This window comes from Rutidosis leptorrhynchoides, chromosome 7 (assembly GCF_046630445.1).
Source record: "Rutidosis leptorrhynchoides isolate AG116_Rl617_1_P2 chromosome 7, CSIRO_AGI_Rlap_v1, whole genome shotgun sequence".
In the NCBI taxonomy this organism is placed as follows: domain Eukaryota; kingdom Viridiplantae; phylum Streptophyta; class Magnoliopsida; order Asterales; family Asteraceae; genus Rutidosis; species Rutidosis leptorrhynchoides.
This window is the reverse complement of record NC_092339.1, coordinates 134385945-134410548: the sequence shown is the minus strand read 5'-3', so window position 1 is coordinate 134410548 and position 24604 is coordinate 134385945. Positions and strand designations below refer to the sequence as shown.

Sequence of the window (24604 nt, the reverse complement as noted above, 5' to 3'; positions counted from 1 at the left end):
TCGACTGATCCCTCCAGGTTTTTCCTCTTATTTTAGTTGACACCTGCAGTCTCTTTTCCCTCTATTTTGTAGACCAAAAACAGCCTGCACATCCCAGCCTGCAATCGTGAACCATCATCACCATCACAGCCCCTAAACCCTCCTGCAATCGACGATCAAAACATCCCCTTCAACCATCATCATTCGCCACTTATTGCTGCTGTTACAGCTTTCTGTTTCGCCACAAAACAGCCCAGGAAGTCGACCCATAATCAAACCCTTGTTGCTGCGTTTTTTTTTCTGGTTTCCTGCTTGTTCTGCGAACCTAAACAGACCCAAAACCCATCTGTTTTGGGTCGATTTTGTTGTTGGTTTCTATTGCTGCTGTCGTGACCCAAGAAGCCCTTCAATTGGGTCGAGTTGTTGCTGCTGCTACTGGTTTCTGTTTCGCAACATATCCATCACCAATTCCTGATCTTAACCTTCATAAGGTAGTCATGAAACCCCATCCTTTTCAATTCTACTTAATTTTTATGTAAATATGCATGTTATAATAGTTATAGTGCTTGTGGATAATTTTTATGGTGTTTGTAAAATTAAAATATGTTAAAAATTTTATTTTTAATAATTATATAATTGGGACAGATTTATGTCTGTTAATTTCGGGCATCATGCCAATATTTTACGATGAAACTAAGTTGCTCAATGTGATCCTCATGAAGAGTAGTGCAATTTACATATAAGATTTGCGTCAAACGGACGTATAGAACTCAAATTATGAATTATTAAAGTTTATATAAATTATATATATAAAATAATAAATACAGCAGTTTTTGTCTCGAAAAATGTGACTTTTCTGGACTGATCGGATATCACCATCATGTCGGGATCGATGTTGCGACTCAAAAATATATAAAGAACGTTAAAAACGGACGTACGGTTAAAAAGATACGATTAAAACAAGTTTTGGAATAAATATATTTTTACATGCGAATCTGATCAGGTAACCTCGGGATGCGTACAACCCGATATCAAATTTCTGGGTTCACGAGTGTGTGTGTATCGAAAAATTAATAAGTTTGGACTCTTGATTCATGTCGTTTGCAATTTTTATGAAGTAGATATGATTTTTCAAAGTTAGTAAAAATAAATTTTCTTTAAAGAATGCTGATTGAGAAAATGAGTTTTTGTCGAAATCGTGTCGCTCATCAAGGTCATTTAAACGCTGTATAAATCGTAAAATAAATCATGCAGTATATTTATAGCAAGGGGAAGCTATTGGTTTTGCTCGTTTGTCAAACCGAATCCCGAACGTCGTTTTAAAAATTGTCAAAGTGGGTCACCTGAGCGCACTTGTACTTTTTCTGAAAAGCTGAAACGAAATTACTGAAATGTCAAAACGTCATCGGTTTCCAAGAGTTGCTCAAATTGATTTGGATCCTGAAAATTTTTGTGTAGTCTCTTTGTGGTAAAAACTAACACTTCGCATTGGCCGTTTTTCAAGTTAGGTCCCACTGATTTTTATAAAAATTCCCAAAGTGGACAGTTTAGGCATTTTTACAATATTTTTGAGTTTGTAATTTTTCCAAGTCATTAAATTACTAATACTAATATTATGATAATATGATTTTAAAATGAGTATAAATAAGTTTTAAAGATTGTTTTGAGTCTTGTTGACTTCCAACGCTGGTCGTTGACTTTTGGGTTGAATTTTTAGTTGACTTTCTCATTTGACTTTTGTTTGACTTAAGTGGACTTTCTAAATAGAGAAACTTTTAAAAAATAGAAACTTACTATAAAAAGAAACTTACCTAAAATAGAATATTTCTAAAAGTGGAAACTTACTAAAAATAGAAAGTACACGTAAAACTTATTCAAATCTTTTGTCACATAATTCCAAAGCCACTTCAAGCACTAGGACTATCATACAATGACATGACATAAGTTTGATATATTCTGACCTATCGTATTACTTAGGTTGAGGTCTAGATCGCTCTTGATCTTCTTCATTTATGTACTCGTTATATCTTCAATGCACTCTAAGGTGAACTTCATAGCCCCTCTTTCTACTATTACTTAACTGTTTTATAAACTTTGGGGTGAGACACATGCTTGCTTTTGAAATGATTTACAATTTAGACACAAGTGCCTAAACTATTTGATATGCAATTTCGTGAGACTTTTATTAAACATGTATTTATTTTTACATGCAAATCCCCGCCATAATATCGTTAATTGCTGGAATTGAAATTTTGCAAGCTTAATTATTGTGAGTAGGCCTATTGAGAGTGACGTCTCTACCCATTGGCGTGATCATCAAGGGGGTACATAATAATGATTGCCGACACCCGTACAGTGTCAGGGGTTAATGTTTAGTTCGATATTATAACTCATAGCATATTGAATATTTTGATATTTTGAATTAAATCTTGTGGTCTAAAACTTATTATGATTATTAAACCTATGTTGTTCACTCAACCATTTTTGGTTGACACTTTAAGCATGTTTTGTCTCAGGTGAAGATTAGCTTGTGTGCTGCCCTATGATGCTTAGTTAGCTGTTACATTGGAGTCCACATATTAGACTTGTCATTTGTTATTTACATATAAATTTCATTATGTAAAACATTATTATGTTCCGCTGCAAATTCAAATTTTGTTATAAAACGTCTCATTTATAGTCGTTATCGTTTATACATACTTGTGTTGTGATATTGTGAAGTCATATTTCCCCGGCCCTATTTGGGGGTATGACAGAGTGGTATCAGAGCCAGGTTGTTATAGAGAACCATGATTGCATTTTATGTGTGCCTTATGTGTTAGTTAGGTGCCTTCGCAATCTATAGGACTATAACCTTTCCTTCCTTAGTTTTAAGCGCTTTTCCTTTGATCTTTATACTGCTATTTCATCTTACTACCTGCTTTTACCTCTGTTGATATTCTGTATCCTTTCCTAAGGATATCAAGCCAAAATCCTATCATATTTCCTGATCTCGACTCTAAAGGATCAGTTAGGTATGTGATTGTTATCATATCCATACATATCTTATGACCTGACTTCTCCATTGTGATTCAAAGTATTCTTGACTCACGCGAAGAGATGTCACTCATGACTCAACATTCCAACGTCAACTATCTAAGTTTGATCACATATCCTAACCTTGTGGAGTGATATTGAAATGGAAATATGAATTAGTGAAATATAATGACGCCCGACCAACGTGATTATATTACGGTAATTCATATAGAAATTCCAATATCATGACATATGGAATAGAAAGTGAATCAAAGCAAAATTTCCAAGCCATTCATTCAAAAATCTCAATGTTATTACATGAAGGGTAATTATCATCTGATTTATAGATATACGAAGAGATCGTTGCGATCAAACTATCTATCTCATACCCATGAGTAGATTAACAAATTCTCCTATGCCATAAAAGTTTTAAAGCTTTGCATTCTTTCCTTCTTAAACAACTTATCTCTTTGACGCTTAATTATCACATCCCCGCTGGAGGGAAGGATGCATGTTCTTAAGTGACCTGAAATGACACCCCTGAAACTTCTTCGAAGCATGCCTCCTGTTATCTGCAATTACGCTCCTAGTGTAGATTTTCATAAACCCATTAGAAAACCCGTCAAAAATAAGCGACAACTACTCGCAAGATTTTCATTAGAATATTCAAACTAAGATATTATAAACACCACAATCACTATCACTTTCTCATACTCTACCATTCATATCTCACTTGTCAGCAACAGTTTCACACATGAACATTTTGAATTCCAAGAACATATGCCCTAATAATAGTCAACAACCGTATTTAAATACAATAGATTTCATTACCTCGCAACATTTTTGCTTAAAAATAACCCGAAATTTTCAAAATTTCCTTCACCCGATCTTCATCGATCTGTTTCCAACTCGTAACCTCCAAAATATGAAAATTTTGTTACCAAAATTTTAGACACACTATTTTACTGTGCGATCCTCTCGAAATTTTTATAAAATAAATTTATTTACTACCATTCGTGCAAATTTTATAAATCGTATATGTTTATATAATAAAGTAAATAAAATTTACCTTTACTTATTTTTGACTAGTACATAAAAAATTATACTTTGACTTTTATAAATCAATTCTTTTATTCAAAAAATATTTTACTTAAAATAGTACATGTTGTACATAACTCTAAGTTTTACTAAGAATTTCGTTCCATTTTACATTGTCACCTTAAACGACTCGAACTTCTATAAAGTTTTCATTGCTTGTTTATATAAAAATTTTCGTATTATTCTACACCACGTAGTAATCACAATTCCTCTTGCTCTTCGAAACTTACCATTGAGTTCATCATTTAAAACTCTATGTTCTCAGTAACTTTTCCCTTTGTAAGGTTGACCGTTGAGAAGATTTTACTTCTGATATATCACGGCTAAACCACAACAACCTCGTAAAACGTCAATTCTATGATTTAATATCTTTTTGACACAAGAAAGTATTTTTCGGAGATTTCCTCACCTGTTGGAAATAATTTTTTTTATATAGCCAATGATTCACATTGATTCTCATCCGCACTTAAACTTATAAGTGAATGATAGATCGACTTGCCATCTGAGCGAGAACGTCTTTCTCATTAAGAGATCACACATTTTCGTGCGGTTTCCTATCAGAAATATAACTTATGATCCTCGCTATCATCTTTAAAGGAGTTACCTTAAACGTTTATGATGTTTATGTGTTTACTCTAAACTAGTTACAACTAGATGTGGTTCTAGACAAATTTCGATCTCTGTTTCAACATATAGCTAAAATCATGATCATAAGGTGCTTTCTGCAAGGATAAGTTCGTATGTATTATAACACATTGAATGATATCTTTTATTAATCACTCATACCATTCTGTGGGTATTTTAGTAATTATGGCTTGCTAAACATATAAGCCTGATTAGTGACTCCTCAGCTGGAATCTCGTTACGTCTATTCACATTAGATATTTCTTGAAAACCAAAGGTATCATGTCTATGGTTATCTTTCGGAATTTGAAGTCGGTAACATATGTAACAAACACAAGTCATGCATCAAATTACATGGCTGTGATCTCCAAGCACTTCTCTTTGATTGTCTGCCCTAATGGCGACATAAACGCTCAAGGTTTCAAATAAACTTAGTAATGTTCGTTGCACATTTCAGGTGTCCAACTTATTGAAATGCTTGTACGACTAAAATATCACAATCCTTTTTAAGGAAACCTAGTCAGATGACACTCATGTTATCCCTTTGAATTACCTCTGCATTGATATTAAAATGCACTTCATAGAAGAATCTGTAGAAGTTATGGATCGTGAGGTTAAACGTTTGAAACAAAGCTCTATTCCTGTTGTTAAGATCCGTTGGAATTCACGAAGAGGCCCCGAGCATACCTGGGAACGTGAAGACCAGATGAAACGGAAATATCCACATCTATTCTCATTTGCTGATGCATCCGAGAAATCTTCCTGAAACTTCGGGACGAAGTTTAAATTAACGGGGAGGTACTATAACAACCCTCATTTTTCCTTCATGAAATGATAGAAATGCCCTTAGGGTTCATTGTTTGTTTGGACATTATAAGTAGGGTTGTTATTCGAGTGATTAATACTAAAACCCTAATAATATTTAAAACCCTAAACCTAACCCTATGCATTAAAATGCTAAACCCTAATACCATTTAATATTTAATATTAAACCCTAACCCTATTACTAAATTAATAATATAAACTGTATGTAATAATATTAAATGGTGACATTTATTAAATTAAAAACTAATTAGAACTAAGTAAAAATTTATAAAAGTTAGGGACTAATAATTAAATAAAGTATATTTAAATAAATGTAACCTTAATAATAATAAAAATAATATAAAATATATATAAATAAGTAAATGCCGGTTATATATATATATATATATATATATATATATATATATATATATATATATATATATATATTACAAACAAATCGGCTAGTTGTAAAAAAAAATAGGAAATTAACTTGATTAAAACAACTAATCATAGCCTAACTCTAATTACTTGCATCCTAATCTAATTCAAGTCCTTGATCAACAAGTCTTTCATGAATCCTAGTTTGATTCCAACTCTTGAAACTCATCTATAAAAGGACTCATGCTTTCCTTTATTTGCATCACAAAATTTAAACCCACAAATCTCATTCAAAAACTGCAAGTAGTCGACAACTTTTTAGCCCTTTACTTTTTTTTGGCGACACATAAACATCCGTCCCTTAGCTGCTATAGTTGACTGACTTTTGGCAGCCTTCATTCCACCTGCATCGACACATAAGCCCCACCAAAAGCAACCTCTAACAGCCTGGAGTTGTCACCCATTCAGCCCTCCGAACTGCCACTTTGTTTTGTCCAAACAGTCGCTAGTAACCTATTTTTCTGCTGCCCTTTATCGAGCCACAACAGGCTGCAAATTGCAGCTGTAAGTCGCCATTATTCCTGCTACTGTATCTGTTTCTGTTTCGACTACCAACAGCCCTAATCGATCATTGGTTGCTGCGTTTTATTTGCTTGATATCCTGCTGCAGTTACGCCTTCAAACAGCCCTAAGATTGGATCCATAGTTGCTGCATTTTTCTGCCTTTCTTGTTGTTCCTGTCGAGTAAAAACAGTCCCAGGAAACCTTTTATTTGATCGTGATTTGTTGCTGGGATTCTGCTCGTGTTATGTTCCACATTCATCATCTTTATCTTAATCTCTAATCTCCTAAGGTATACTTAAAAACCCTAATTCAATCCTACATTTAATCTCTTAAGTTATAATTATAAGTATTATGATAAAAAGCTTATGATATCATGTGAAATTATGAATTGATCATGAAGTGTTATGAATTAATAAGAAGATTATGAAGTATTAATAATTTGATAACTATTAAGTATGATTAGGTTAAAAGTATTATGATTATTAAAAAGTTTAGGTTATGAATATGAATAAAAAGTTTATGATTATATGTGTAAAGTTTATAAGGCTAGTTAATAATAATAGTTGAATATAAGTTATGATCATGATATTGATTTATGAATAAGATTATGATAATGTTAAAAGGTTATAACGTTAAGTATGATTATAAAATTAGATGATAATAGATAAAGTATTAGGGTTAAATTAATATGAACTTGTAGTTACAATTGGAATGGATGATAATTGTGGTTAGTAAGGTTTAGTGTTAATATGTGATAAGGATGATTAATGAGATAATAATGATTAAGGGTTAAGATTATGAAAGTTAATAAGTTAATAGGTCATGATTATGATTAATGGGGATTAGTTGTAAAATATGAAAGTGTATTAGTAAATAATAATGAAGATGATATACATGCGTGCAAGCATGCATACGTATGTATGTATATATATATAAGTAGGTATATGCTTGTGTATATGCAAATATATATACATATATACTCATACATAATAATAAAAGTAATAAGTATATATATATACGTAACATCTTACACTTATTTATATGTAACACATATACCTAATATATATATATATATATATATATATATATATATATATATATATATATATATATATATATATATATATATATATATATATATATATATATATATACTATATAGTGATGAACATGTATAATAATAATAAAGAATATATATGTATGTGTCATATAGGTATAACATAATAGTTGATTATTAAAGTAATTAATAATACTATTTAATACTATTATTATAACTTATACACTTAACTATATGGTAACACTTAATAACACTAAATATATTATCACTTATATATATATATATATATATATATATATATATATATATATATATATATATATATATATATATATATATATATATATATATATATATATATATATATATAACTAGTAAATATCTTAATAAATTGGTTATGAGTATACACTATTAACGTGAAGGTTATAATTAAAGATAACGTACAAAGACTACAAACATCATCGCTATTTGTGGCCTAGGGTGATCCTTGGTACCATTATGGGACGCTTGTGGATCTCGAATGCCATGACTTAGATTCTGGTCAAGAGATCCTGGGCCGCTCGGTAACAATAGATCATTCGAGTGACTTGCATGTTAGCAACAAAGTTTGAGCGAGATTGTACAACATCTTTGTTAAGAGTTATAACCCGAACATTCTTAAAACTAGAAGCTTACTATAAGTGGAAGCTTTCCATAAATAGTAGGTTTTCAAATATAGAAACTTTTGAGAAATAATAACTTTTCTCGAAAAATGGTCACTGCTAATATAGTTTACTATATTAATAAACAAACTTATGTCTATTAGACATTAACTAATTAAACATTATATCTCTAGGTTGAGATCTCCGATTACATAATCCGTTCTTACCACTTGTGTGGAATTACTTACTTGCTACTAAGGTGAACTTCATAGCCCCTCTTTTTACTATTTCTTAACTGTTTTATAACTTTGGGGTGAGACACATGCTTGCTTTCAAACTGTTTTACGCTTAGACACAAGTACTCGAAAACTTTATCTTGATTAGTTTAAACTGTGCTAACATGCTTTGATTCATGCTAAATCCCTACCATGATATCGTTAGTTGCTGGAATTTTGGCAAGCTTAGTTATTGTGATAGCGCTATTGAGAGTGACGTCTCTATCCGAATGACCGCTGGTCAATGGATACATAATAATGATTCAACGACATGAACGTGATGTGTTTAGGGTAACTTATGGTTAGTTTCGATATCATATACCTCAGCTGTAACATCCCGCATTTTTGCGTTAAATTATTTTAACGCCCGTCTTTTTATTTTAATAATATCCTTCGTATCTAGATTCGTATCCGCTGTTAGCTAACATTCTTAATATTTTCGTTATCGGATTATAACATCTCCCATTAATACGCGTTTTAAATTAACTCGTTTAGGTAATTCACCCACCCGAATGAAACTTGAGGGACCAAACTCACCAAGGGACCAAACCTTTGACTAGATCAAAGGGTCAACCCTTCACTCCCATCCATTCATTTCTCCTCTTTCTCTTTTTACTACTTCAACTTTCTCTCAAACATTCAATCCAAAGAATCATCATCCAAACCTGATTTAGCAAGTGTTTTACAAAACAAATTACATATTTAGAATCCTCTCTTCATCCTCTACAACTTGATACCAATTTCATCTCATTTAGGTAAATTTCTAAAATCACTAGATTTGTGTTCTTGATGTTATTAACTTATAAAAGTGTTAATTAGTATCTATGGCTCAACTCTAACATGAATATATGATTCGTATGCTCGATCTTGTTGTTTTGAAGTAACTAGCATGAACTTGAATTTTGGTGTGTTGTTCTTGAGATTTAGTTGCTTAAAAGTTGTTAGATGTTAAAAGTTCATGTTTTAATTGTGTTACTAGTATCACTAGCTTCAATTTGATGTGTAGGTTGACTTGGAAAGACTCCATAAACTTAATTGCAAAAATTGTGATTTTGGATTAGGGTTTGATAGGAGTAAAATGGATTTTTGATGCACCAAATGCTATGCAATGTTATTTGTAAATGTTTAGTTGCACTGTATGCGTAATTACCTACGAAACGGCGTATTATATGTGTGCATTTAATTCCCGAATCATCAAAGTGCATTTATGAATTTGAAAGCATTTATGGTAAACATTTAATGAACTTTCAACTTGGAAATTCGATTTTTGCAAATGATGCTTTTGATTGATGAAATGTGTTTAGTTGTGTCCCTCGTCAAATTACCTTTCCAATGATATAAGATACGTGTTCTAAGTGTTTACGGTTTGTGAATTGTGCTAAATTGAAGATTGGATTTAGACTTGAACAATTGAAACTGACCAGGCACCAGACCACGTTAAGTGTCGCGGCGCGGCATTTGCCGTGTTTGGCTTCTGACCTACATTGTCAAATTTCGAAAAATATTTGCTATGCTATGCACCTCTGATTCACATGACGATGAAGAGCGGCTTGTGAGATAAGCAAGTTGGGTTTTTTTATTTGAGGGATTGTTTTTTTTTTTTCCCCTTAAATATTTGGAACTTGGACTTGGAAGGGCTACTTTTAATTTTCTGGAAGGGCAAACTTGTAAAATTAATATTATTTAAACCCATATAATATTAAATTTATAGCAATTAGTCAAAAGTTTGGGGGGACATGCACCCTCCCTAGCCTCCCCAATCAAATTAGAAGAGATTATTTAAAAATGGGCCCATATCAAATTCAATTGCAAGAATACCCTAGCAAAGGTTCAAAGAAACAAGCTCGTAGGTTTCAATATTCATGGTTTAAAATTTTTTCTAATTGGTTAGAGTATTCACCTACAAAAGATGTCGTGTATTGCTTTCTATGTTACTTATTCGAAGACAAACAGAATGTGCATAATGGAGGAGATGCGTTTACAGTCAAAGGATTTAATAGTTGGAAAAAGGTGAATGATGGAAAAAGATGTGCGTTCCTTAAGCATATTCGTAGTTCACACCATAAAGATGCTATTGTTTATAGTGAGAATCTACTAAACCAAGCAGCACACATTGACAGTATCATAGAGAAACGAAGCAAAGAGAAAGTTTTACAGAATCGTTTACGGTTAAAAGCTACAGTTGACATAGTTCGTTGGTTGACTTTTCAGGCATGTGCTTTTCGAGGACACGATGAAACTAGAAACTCAAAGAATAGAGGTAATTTTCTTGAATTGTTAAAACTTTTAGCGTCATATAATGATGAACTTGCCAATGTTGTGTTGGAGAACGCCCCATATAACTCACAGTATATAGCAGCGTCGATCCAAAAAGAACTCTTAGGAATCATTGCAAATAAGGTTCGAAAACATATTCGCAGTGAAGTGGGTGATTCGTACTTTTGTGTCATGGTTGATGAATCACGAGATGAGTCCAAAAAGGAGCAAATGGCTATAGTTCTAAGGTTTGTTGATAATGATGGTGTGATTAGAGAACGATTTTTGGATCTTGTACATGTTAGCGATACTACATCAGTAACCCTTAAGACATGTTTATGGAAACAACTTTTGCTTTACGAGTTTGATACTAGTAAAATTCGTGGCCAAGGTTATGATGGTGCGAGTAACATGAGAGGGGAGTGGAATGGGTTACAAGCGCTTATTCGTAAAGAATGTCCTTTTGCATACTATGTTCATTGTTTTGCACATAGATTGCAACTTGCCTTAGTTGCTGCTTCACGAGAAGTTATACCGGTTCATCAATTTTTCTCAAATTTGACTTTCATTACTAATGTCATTTGTGCTTCTAGTAAGCGCCACGATGAGTTACAAAAAGCTAAGTCAATTGAGATTAAACATTTATTGGAATTAGGTGAAATCGAAACAAGTAAGGGAGGTCATCAAGTTGGGACTTTAAAACGAGCTGGTGATACACGTTGGGGTTCTCATTTTCATTCTGTTTGTAACTTGCTTAACATGTTTAATGCCACCCGTGAAGTTCTTAAGAGTATTATTGAAGATGGATCGTACTCATCTCAACGTGCTGAAGCTGATACGGCTTACAGGTATCTCATATCATTTGAGTTTGTATTTATTTTGCACTTAGTAAAGGAAATAATGGGAAGGACTGATATTCTGTCTCAAGCTCTTCAAAAGAAAACTCAAGATATTGTTAATGCCATCCGTCTTGTGTCAACAACAAAGAGAAGCCTTAATGAATACAGAAATGATGGTTGGGATTCGCTATTTGCAAAGGTAACGTTGTTCTCAGAGAAACACCATATAGATATACCCGATATGAAAGCTCTTTATAAGTCTACCCTATATCGTCCTCGTCGACAAGATAATCATGTTACTGTTGAACATTATTATCGTGTAGATTTATTTATTTGCACCGTGGACAAGCAATTGCAGGAGCTCGACAGTAGGTTCAATGAGCAAGCCATGGAATTGTTAACTCTTGGCTCTTTATTACTGCCTACAAAAGATATGGAATTGTTTGACATTGATAAGATTTGTCTTCTAGTTGAGAAATATTATCCAACAGATTTCACAGAACAAGAGATTAATATGTTGAGATATCACTTGGAGCTTTTTAGAATTGAATTGATTGAAAACCCAAAGTTTAAAGATGTTTCTACTATCGCTCAACTATGCACGAGTCTTGCAGAAACTAACAAGTGTGAGCCGTATTATTTAATTGACCGATTGATCAGACTCATTTTAACACTTCCTGTTTCAACTGCTACGACTGAGAGGGGATTTTCAGCGATGAAAATATTTAAAAATCGACTTCGCAACAAGATGTCTGATGATTTTCTAGCATCTAACTTGGTGGTTTACATAGAAAAAGATATTGCTCAAAGATTTGATTCAGCGTCTGTCATAAGTGACTTTAAAGACCTAAAAGGTCGTCGCGCCGAGTTGTAGTTTTTTTTTGCTTTAACGTCTACGTACTTTTTGTCTTACTTAATGGTTGTATGAACTCTCTCTCTCTCTCTCTCTCTATCTCTCTCTCTCTCTCTCTCTATATATATATATATATATATATATATATATATATATATATATATATATATATATGTGTGTGTGTGTGTGTGTGTGTGTGTGTGTGTGTGTGTATGCGTGTGTGTATGTGTGTTTGTATTTTTATGCGATTTCGCCCTCTCGGTACTATAATTCAAGATCCGCCACTGGTTTCAACTTAGCATGCTGTTAAAAATCGATTAGCCTGCTTTTTTTTATGTATATGTTATGAGCGTTAGATGTTGTTGTTTACATTGGTGATTCCGTGGTATCGTTCAGCGTTGTTTATTTACTGTGTGACATGAGTGGTAGAAAGAGGGGTCGAAACTGTGAGGTTGGTGAGACTTCTACTCCGGTTAGGATTACCAGTGGTTCTCGAGAGTGTGTTCCCGGTTCTGTGTCCGAGAGGCAGGCTAGCCGCCGTAATTATTTGAGAGATCGAAATCGTTAAAATCAGTAGCTACATGGTGGTTAGACTAAAACCATAGTTGTTACCATTGTCAACAACTTAAACCAATATAAGTAAAAGTCTATCGCACATGGATCGCAAGGCTACCAGGAGTTTCTAGCCCACTTGGTTACTGTTCTATTCAGCTCTACAAATTCGTAAGTATACAAAATTACAAAACTCTTTAATTCTGTACAGTATACATTTAACAATTCAATTGAGAGCATTGTATATTATCTCTTTTATGATCACTTTATTTAAGTTTAGTAATAGTAGAATAAAGTTAAACAGATGTGTACTATACAAATTGCCTGTACAATTAACACCAACTATTTTTATTTTTACATTCGTACAAAGGGTTAACTCCCAGATAAGCATATGTACAACTTCTATTTTCTTCAACACTAACAATTCTAAATGTACAACCAGGGAAACGCCATACAGAGGCACATGAATTTCAACCTCAATCATTTCAACCAAGTGTTCAAACTGGGCCATGCTTACAAAATCGTAGAATACACTTGCGACTACCCACATACTGGGCAAAGAGCAGTACCAATCCAAACACTCCACATCCAAAAGGGCACTATTCCTACCAGAAGGTACACACAATACATTTATTTATCTTTTAAACATCAGAGTAACGCCAATTTGTATACATAACAACTCTACATCATAAACAGATACGCAACAAATGGAAGGAAAAAAAAGGAAGCGCGACTAAGGAACCACAAACGCCGCACCACCCTTTTGTTAACTAAGGAACTACAAGCACCGCACCACTCTTTTGTTGTAACTGCACCACTCTTTTGCTGCAACTTCACCACTCTTTTGTTGTAATTGTACCACTCTTTTGTCGTAACTAACAATTAGCTAGAAACTCACACCAATATTCCACCAGCACTACAAAACTAGCACCAACCTTTTGATGTAACTAACAGTTAGGTAGCAAGAACTCTATACAAGTGGCAGCAAGTAACTACAAGTATGTATTTAAACTTTGCACCATCTTTGGGAAAACTATGTAAATAACCTCACAAGCAAAACTTAACATGCCAACGTAAACATCAATTGAAAAAAAACCCGCAGCGAAGCGCGGGCATGTATCGCTCGTTAAAACTAATCTAGACATTAGGAGACAGTCCTCCCTTATACATGTCTCGTCTCAATTCTTTTTGACTGGTACGTATGACTAACTGTGTTTTAAAATGTAAAAAAAAATCATTCATAGTTTAGTATGATTTGTGAACTTTAAATATGATTGCTCTCTTGAGATGAACTTAACTTTTACACATGTTTATTTATCCATTGATGACATAATTGAAAAAATCGATATTACAATAGTTAGTTAATGTATCTCACTTGATCTCAAGGCCTTGACCAGTTAATATTGATACTTGGATTAATTAAGCTTTAATTGATTTAATAATGATTAAGTTAATATTATCAATATATGCATCACACTTAATTGACATATTGTAGTTAACCAAAGATAAGATGCTTTCTTCATATCACTTAGAAACAAATACATGTGACCTTAAAGCATGCATAATTTATCTTGCATGGCTTATTGATTAAAGCATGGTTGAAAATATGGAACTACCTTTTTGGATGAGCATGTTTTTGACAATGGAAATCCAAGAAAGGATGCTAACCTCTTTGGTGATGGTTTGGTCAATTCAAGAAGCGAGATTTAAGGGATTTCAAACATATAATGCAAGTCATACAATCCCTTTTAACTAACAAGATTTTTCCTGTATACGATTAAGATAAAAGTCCAATTTTTTGAAATAAAGCAAATTCAAACGAATATATTTTTTGTACAGAAGACCCACGGTCAATCCACGGCTAAAGCCACAACTTTTGGTGTCAAGTAATCTCTTGGCAATTTAAAGCAACACTTGACTCATTTAAATGTTACTTCTTTCCTAGACACTTTAAAATACATATCAAGTTGACCTCCTAAACTTCATTACATATATTAGAGAAATCATAAGCAACAGAAAATGAGATTCTACTTAACTAGTAGAATTATATTATAAATTTTATGATTATCATTTGTATCTTTAAATTTACTTGTGAATCGCTTCCTGTGATTAAGGAAGTAGATTAGCACTTGTGAATTACTTTCTTGGGGTGATCAAGAAAGTATATTAGTTCTTTTGATGGGAACTCCACTTAGCGATTATTATTCCTTAAGGGATCTAGGAAGTTGATTTATTTCATTAGGAACTAATACTTGTCCAAGGTGATGAAAAGTTTAATCTAAGCAAACTTAATTCTCTCAAAGGGAAAGAAAGATCAAGTTGCTATAGTCCATTAAAGAATAATGGTGTAAACAGATCTCCATCGAGTTTGAAGAAATCTTAGTGAAAATAACTCTCGATAAGGTGTATTGAGGAGTAAATTAAGGAGGATTAGTTAACACCCTCAACCACTATAAATCATTATGTTTGTGTTCTTTATCATATCTCTTACACACATCTTCAACAAACACATTTGATACACAAGTTAGAACTTTGAATTTTGGGATTAAGAAAGGAAAAATCAAAAAATTATTTAAAAAACATCCCAAGAACTATTCAACCCCTTCTAGTTCATACAACTATGTTTATAACTGCATAACATTCATCAGATTGTGACCCAAAATCTACTGTTTGTGTTTTTGAGAAAGTATTTGTATCAAGCAACTTTCACACGACACAGTTGTTTATCATTTGTATTTTGTATGCACAACCTTTCCACTCACAGTCTGGCAAAACATATTTAGCGGTGTGCTTATATTTGTTGATCTTTACGGGCTTAATCTGGACGTTTTCTTCAAGGCATTTTGTATGTAGATGGCGCAAAACTTCTTTCTTATTTTCGAGCACTTCTCCCACTTATATCAAACTAGATCTTTGATATGTGCTTATCGAAAATGGTGTGTGTGATGATCCGTCCAAATCCCTTTGGACGAACACATCATTCATCGATTTCACAGTGGGGTACTGACCTCTACATGATACGTTTTGTAAACATTGCATTCTTTTGAAAAAGGCACACCATAATTAAATATCAAATTCCAAGGTTTTTGATGTTTGATGATTTCTACATATAGACAATCACCGTAATTAATAGTTTACAATACTACATCCGTTGATAATGCAGTCAAAATAAGATACATGGTGATGATTTTGTGAATGCAACGTTTTCTCGAATAAACCATGTATGACTCCATGCACACAGCTTGTATAACAGATAAGCAAACAGCGGAAGACTTCAATGAACCTGAGAATAAGCATGCTTAAAAGTGTCAACACAAAGGTTGGTGAGTTCATAGTTTTAATGTTGCGCATAATCCGTATATAAAGGTGGATCACAAGATTTCAGTTGTTTCTTCCAGAAACGTTTATCAAAATATTCTACGAAATTGAGCACCCTGGTAACTAAACTTTAACGTTATAATAAGTACCCCTGTTTTAACATACATGCAACCAACATGTACAATACACGCAATCCAACGTGTATTAACCTCAAATAGCATACGTCTGTTTTATAGTTCAGGTTAGGGTTTCTATACCTGAAACAGACGGGGATGTCAAGCCCTATGGATCCATATATAACTACTCGCGCCCACCAGTTCTTATAACCGGCAGTTACTAGTTACCAAAGCTAAGGGATTTTCGGTTCAAACTCGGTTTAGAATTTAGTATGTACTTGTATCCATTGCGTTTAAAATAAAGTGCATTTATTCTCAGCCTAAAATTATAGATTGCAAAAGCAATTAAAAAGAGATCTATAAACTCACCTTAGCAGCACATAAGGTCATTCACAGAAATGTGACTGAAACTCGGAATGCAAAATAACCGTAGATCTCAACCTAGAGAACATATGTTGGTCAATACATGTCTAACAAGTTAGGTCTGGTCATAGTGTATCACAATCCTAATGCTCGAGACCGACATGCAAAAGTTAACAAAAGTCATCTCAAAAAGTCAACCTGACCCAATATGATCTTTAAATCTATACATGTTTATTATATTAACATAGTATAAATCTTGATAGTTGAACGAATTTATAGTTTATCAAACTCAAAACATTATTTATTTCAAGAGTTATATTATATTTGAATGATCATGGCAATTGAATATATTTTAACATTTCATATCGTTTCCCAATACTTGTAAAACCAGATTATAGTGTTTATAAAGCTTTAAAACATGATAAGACAGTCAACTTTGACAATTGTTCAACAAGACGAGACATGCCTTATATAGAAATTCATTTACTCGATTAGTAATATTTAAAAATTCAATTTATAAATCTCATAAACAACTTGTTTAAATATCAATTGCAGATTCAAAAGCAATTTCAATTAATGTTAATTATAATTCAGTTGACCATATATTTTAATCCGTTCATCGAAATCACGCGATTTCTAAATGAAAAGTTATTAATTTTTTGCCTGCTTTCCAATAACATGCATATCATATAACTTATATTAGTAGTATATGTATTAAATTCGTGATTCATCGTAAAACTTTCTAACGACGAAATTTGGCATACAAACATGTATAAACATATATACTCGAGCACTAGACATGGATACACTATTAATATATAAAAGATAAGATATGAATAATATTGTGATTTAATATTGTAGGAAAGTACGTAGACGCAACGGAGATGATAAACACTAGGTTTGACTTGCGAACAATACCCACGAACATTACCCATAACCTCCATAGTTATAACCCATAGTTTCCTTAGCTCTATCCCGCTCAAAAACCCGTTTTGTAAACACTTGGGCAGAACCTCGTCGTAGTATTTTATGTATAAATACTAATAATAATACTACTAATACTTCTAATAATAATAATAATAATATTATTAATCTTAATAATAATAATAATAATAATAATAATAATAATAATAATAATAATAATAATAATAATAATAATAATAATAATAATAATATAAATATTAACAATAATGTAGAGAGAACGAGAGAAGAGAAATAATTGCACACACTGGCTGAATTCGATCGTGATTTATAGATGTTTGTTGAACCTGGTCCCCATGCGATCGCTTGGGTTCACAGGCCTACAGCCATGCGATCGCATGGCCTCTGAATCCAGCTCACATGATTTTTGTTATTTAGCTTGTCGACATATTATTATATTATATTTATAATATATATAATAAATAATTTATATTAATTATATATATATATTATATTATATTCTCGCGTATAGGTGACTTGTAATTTTAGTTCCGATAACTCGTACGTTGACGCTCGATTTATGTCTAAGTTTCGGTTTTTCGAACGTCCTTTCGTATGCTGAGAAAACTTGTACTTTACGTTTTGCGATGTGTACCTTTATCAATAATTAGACTTAAATCATCAATACACTATATCACTCGAAGTATAACTTGAACGTTCGAGTGTTTTGGTCAATTGCTTCTTTAATTTATCGTCTCGTTATTTATTTAAAATATATTTAATAATATATTAAGTCTTTATAACAAATCATTTTAAAATCTAAGTTTATATTATAAAACATATATATTAACATTCAGGGATGTATAATTGGTACGTTTCAAAATAGATCAATCGAATATTATGAATTTCAGTTTTTCCACTAAATTTTGTCCAATTTTTGTTATTTGACACTTTGTTCCTACTTGTAGAACACTTTACCATTTATTCCGAATATTGTTAAAAGAGACGATTTCTCAAATCAACGTGGACCTCACAACAGAGACCTATAAATCATATCATAATATTTAGAGGATTTATAAGTACCGAAGTATCTACCAAATCAATCATTGGTATTACCTTCTAATTTCGTATATGAATATATTAAACATATATTGAGACAAATACGTTTAATGTAAAGTATTATACATTTAATACTTTGTTAATGCTTTCAAGTTATAATATATAATATATATATATATATATATATATATATATATATATATATATATATATATATATATATATATATATATATATATATATATATATATATATATATATATTCATATCCATTTATATATTCGTTCGTGAATCGTCGAGCATAGTCAAAAGGGTAATTGAATATATGAACATAGTTCTAAAATTTTTGAGACTCAACATTACAGACTTTGCTTATCGTATCGGAATCATATAAAGATTAAGTTTAAATTTGGTCAAAAATTTCCGGGTTATCACAGTACCTACCCGTTAAAGAAATTTCGTCTCGAAATTTGATCGTGGTCGTCATGGCTAATCATAAAAATGTTTTCATGACGAATATGAGTTGGAAATTTGAGTTTTATCATTAGTGGTTACTATGGATAAAACAATTTAATTTTTGTGAAGAGTACGAGTGAAGTTATCACAAAAGAGTGAAGATGAGTAAATACATGTTCGCCTTAACTGGTGACGTAGCCACGCTGATTTCCGAAATTCAAGGGATTTAGAGAAAATCTTCGTAATAAGATTTGATTCTTCGATAATTAAGGAAATTAGAATCCGTTTTGATTAAATGCGATCATCTGTTTTGATTGCTCTGTCGGATATTTTACTATAAATCCACCCCCTTCATTTCCTTACAACTCACACCTTCTATTCTTTCTCCCTCACTCATACTTTAAAGCATTTGTCAATATGCTCCATCCAGTTCTGATTCTTGATATACTCCTAACTTTCATATCTATCATTCTTCTTTTTCATCTGCCCCCGGAGGAATCTATTGTAGTGACCCGAACTTTTCCATGTTTATATATATATTAAATGAAATTGTTATTTACATGATTAAGTGTTTCCAACATGTTAAGCAATCAAACTTGTTAAGACTTGATTAATTGAAATAGGTTTCATATAGACAATTGACCACCCAAGTTGACCGGTGATTCACGAACGTTAAAACTTGTAAAAACTATATGATGACATATATATGGATATATATATATATTTAACATGATATTATGATAAGTAAACATATCATTAAGTATATTAACAATGAACTACATATGTAAAAACAAGACTACTAACTTAATGATTTTGAAACGAGACATATATGTAACGATTATCGTTATAACGATATTTAATGTATATATATCATATTAAGAGATATTTATACATCATAATATCATGATAATATAATAATTTAAAATCTCATTTGATGTTATAAACATTGGGTTAACAACACTTAACAAGATCGTTAACCTAAAGGTTTCAAAACAACACTTACATGTAACGACTAACGATGACTTAACGACTCAGTTAAAATGTATATACATGTAGTGTTTTAATATGTATTCATACACTTTTGAAAGACTTCAAGACACTTATCAAAATACTTCTACTTAACAAAAATGCTTACAATTACATCTTCGTTCAGTTTCATCAACAATTATACTCGTATGCACCCGTATTCGTACTCGTACAATACACAGCTTTTAGATTTATGTACTATTGGTATATACACTCCAATGATCAGCTCTTAGCAGCCCATGTGATTCACCTAACACATGTGGGAACCATCATTTGGCAACTAGCATAAAATATCTCATAAAATTACAAAAATATGAGTAATCATTCATGACTTATTTACATGAAAACAAAATTACATATCCTTTATATCTAATCCATACACCAAAAACCAAAAACACCTACAAACACTTTCATTCTTCAATTTTCTTCATCTAATTGATCTCTCTCAAGTTCTATCTTCAAGTTCTAAGTGTTCTTCATAAATTCGACAAGTTCCAGTTATATAAAATCAAGAATACTTTCAAGTTTGCTAGCTCACTTCCAATCTTGTGAGGTGATCATCCAACCTCAAGAAATATTTGTTTCTTACAGTAGGTTATCATTCTAATACAAGGTAATAATCATATTCAAACTTTGGTTCAATTTCTATAACTATAACAATCTTATTTCAAGTGATGATCTTACTTGAACTTGTTTTCGTGTCATGATTCTGCTTCAAGAACTTCGAGCCATCCAAGGATCCGTTGAAGCCAGATCCATTTTTCTCTTTTCCAGTAGGTTTATCCAAGGAACTTAAGGTAGTAATGATGTTCATAACATCATTCAATTCATACATATAAAGCTATCTTATTCGAAGGTTTAAACTTGTAATCACTAGAACATAGTTTAGTTAATTCTAAACTTGTTCGCAAACAAAAGTTAATCCTTCTAACTAGACTTTTAAAATCAACTAAACACATGTTCTATATCTATATGATATGCTAACTTAATGATTTAAAACCCGAAAACACGATAAACACCATAAAACTGGATATACGCCATCGTAGTAAAAATGGGGGCTGTTTTGGTTGGGATAATTAAAAGCTAAGAAGAACTTTGATTTAAAAGCTATACTTCTGAAAAAATGATTTTTCTTATGGACATGAAACTATATCCAAAAATCATGGTTAAACTCAAAGTGAAAGTATGTTTTTCAAAATGGTCATCAAGATGTCGTTCTTTCGACGGAAATGACTACCTCTTTCAAAAACGACTTGTAACTTGTATTTCCGACTATAAACTTATACTTTTTATATTTATATTCATAAATTTAAGTTCAATACGAAACCGTGGCCACTGGAATCACTCAAAACGGATTAGAAACGAAGAAATGGCGAGTAAAACAAGAATGATAACAACTACTCATTTTACCTACGTGAAAGTTAGTAATAAATCTATTCCAACCATAACCTAATCAACTTATATTGTATATTATGTAATCTTGAGATACCATAGACACGTATACAATGTTTCGACCTATCATGTCGACCCATCTATATATATATTGCGGAACAACCATAGACACTCTATATGTGAATGTTGGAGTTAGCTATACAGGGTTGAGGTTGATTCCAAAATATATATATAGTTTGAGTTGTGATCAATACTGAGATACGTATACACTGGGTCGTGGATTGATTCAAGATAATATTTATCGATTTATTTCTGTACATCTAACTGTGGACAACTAGTTGTAGGTTACTAACGAGGACAGCTGACTTAATAAACTTAAAACATCAAAATGTATTAAAAGTATTGTAAATATATTTTGAACATACTTTGATATATATGTATATATTGTTATAGGTTCGTGAATCAACCAGTGGCCAAGTCTTACTTCCCGACGAAGTAAAAATCTGTGAAAGTGAGTTATAGTCCCACTTTTAAAATCTAATATTTTTGGGATGAGAATACATGCAGGTTTTATAAATAATTTACAAAATAGACACAAGTACGTGAAACTACATTCTATGGTTGAATTATCGAAATCGAATATGCCCCTTTTAATTAAGTCTGGTAATCTAAGAATTAGGGAACAGACACCCTAATTGACGCGAATCCTAAAGATAGATCTATTGGGCCTAACAAACCCCATCCAAAGTACCGGGTGCTTTAGTACTTCGAAATTTATATCATATCCGAAGGGTGTCCCGGAATGATGGGGATATTCTTATATATGCATCTTGTTAATGTCGGTTACCAGGTGTTCACCATATGAATGATTTTTATCTCTATGTATGGGATGTGTATTGAAATATGAAATCTTGTGGTCTATTGTTACGATTTGATATATATAGGTTAAACCTATAACTCACCAACATTTTTGTTGACGTTTAAAGCATGTTTATTCTCAGGTGAATACTAAGAGCTTCCGCTGTTGCATACTAAAATAAGGACAAGATTTGGAGTCCATGTTTTTATGATATTGTGTAAAAACTGCATTCAAGAAACTGATTTCGATGTAACATATTTGTATTGTAAACCATTATGTAATGGTCGTGTGTAAACAGGATATTTTAGATTATCATATTTGATAATCTACGTAAAGCTTTTTAAACCTTTATTTATGAAATAAAGGTTATGGTTTGTTTTAAAATGAATGCAGTCTTTGAAAAACGTCTCATATAGAGGTCAAAACCTCGCAACAAAATCAATTAATATGGAACGTTTTTAATCAATAAGAACGGGACATTTCAGTTGGTATCAGAGCGTTGGTCTTAGAGAACCAGAATTTTGCATTAGTGTATCTTATCGAGTTTGTTATGATGCATTAGTGAGTCTGGACTTCGACCATGTTTACTTGAAAAATGATTGCTTAACAAATTTTGTTGGAAACTATGTATTTTTAACATGTGAATATTATGTGTTATATTAATCTCTTAACGCGTTTGATATTATGTGATAGATGTCTACCTCTAGAACAAGTCCCATTGACTCACCTAATAATAATGAAGAGTCAAATGTAAATTGGAATGATTCATGGACTGATTCACAAGTTCCCGAAGAGGAACCGGAAGAAGAGTCGGAACCGGAAGAAGAATCAGAACCGGAAGAAGAATCGGAACCAGATGAAGAAATAGAACCGGTGGGGGAAATAATAAAACGGTTAAGTAAAAGAAAATCCTCAACCAACCGACCAAGGTTAATTATGGTCAATGGTGTTTCCGCCAAGGAAGCAAAATATTGGGAGGATTACCAATTCTCCGATGAATCGGATTCCGACGAGAATTCCGATGATGTTATAGAAATTACCCCAACTGAATTTAAAAAGGCAAAAGAAAATAATAAGGGAAAGGGCATAAAAATAGAAAAATCTAATTCCAACCCCGATGAACTTTATATGTATCGTCAACCCCCGAAGTCCTTAAGTTGTAACAATGACCCGGGAACCTCTAAACCACCAGGTTTTTCTAAACCAATGTGGAAAACGACGGCTCGTATTAGGGGAACATCATATATCCCAAGAAACTTGGCAAAACGAACCAAAACCAAAGAAGAAGAAACGAGCGAGTCGGAATAAGATAGTTGTATTCGTGTGGTGTAATATATGTAATATAGTATGCTTATGCTTTATGATATATGTAAAAATTGCTTGTATTAATAAGTATTTTTTTTATGAATCTAACTCTTGTCTATTTTACAGTATAAAAACACAAAATGGATAGACAACCCAATATTTTAAGAGACCTACCCGGAGACATGATTGATGAAATCTTGTCTAGAGTCGGTCAAAATTCTTCGGCACAACTATTTAAGGCGAGATCAGTTTGTAAGACATTCGAAGAACGTTCCAAGAATGCCTTGGTTTATAAAAGGCTTTCGTTCGAAAGATGGGAGATATCACATTGGGAAATCCATAAGTTACGATGTGTTTACTTTGACGCATATATTGCGGGGAACCCAAATGCTATTTTACGCAATGGGTTAAGAAATTATTTTGACTCAATATATCCGAATATTGGACTTCGTGATTTAGAAAAAGCGGCTAACATGCAACACAAAGAAGCATGTTATGCTTACGGATTAGTAATGTTCGCTTCTCACCAAAGTGAGAACAAGTACATCGGGCTACAACTATTAAACAAAACGTTCCCACAAGTGACGGAGTCGGTAATTGGGGTAAGAAATGAGGTTTTTAGATTGTTACGGGACTGTTGGACATTATGTAACCCTCGTCCTTTTGACGACGTTACAATACGCTGTCTTATCAATGGCCATAACGGTTATGTTCCACAAGACCAAGGATGGGAAGTAGTCCTAGTAAAACGAGAATGCATGACTTGTTTCTGGACGTATGAATTACGTGTCTTTATTGCCTTTGCTGAACGACTTGTGTACTAGCTAGAATTATCTTCACAACCATCTTGT

The 24604-nt window shown here is 32.4% G+C and overlaps 1 protein-coding gene across 1 annotated transcript; it reads left to right on the top strand.

Moving 5' to 3' along the window:
- The first annotated feature begins 10223 nt into the window (after positions 1–10223).
- Positions 10224–12407, top strand: LOC139859620 (uncharacterized). The gene has a single exon (XM_071848398.1). It carries the CDS (start codon positions 10224–10226, stop codon positions 12405–12407), a length of 2184 nt encoding a protein of 727 aa, XP_071704499.1.
- The last annotated feature ends 12197 nt before the right edge of the window (positions 12408–24604 follow it).

Bases quoted from the DNA above. Each gene is read 5' to 3' on its own strand.
- LOC139859620 (XM_071848398.1), top strand. From the start codon at position 10,224: ATGGGCCCATATCAAATTCAATTGCAAGAATACCCTAGCAAAGGTTCA.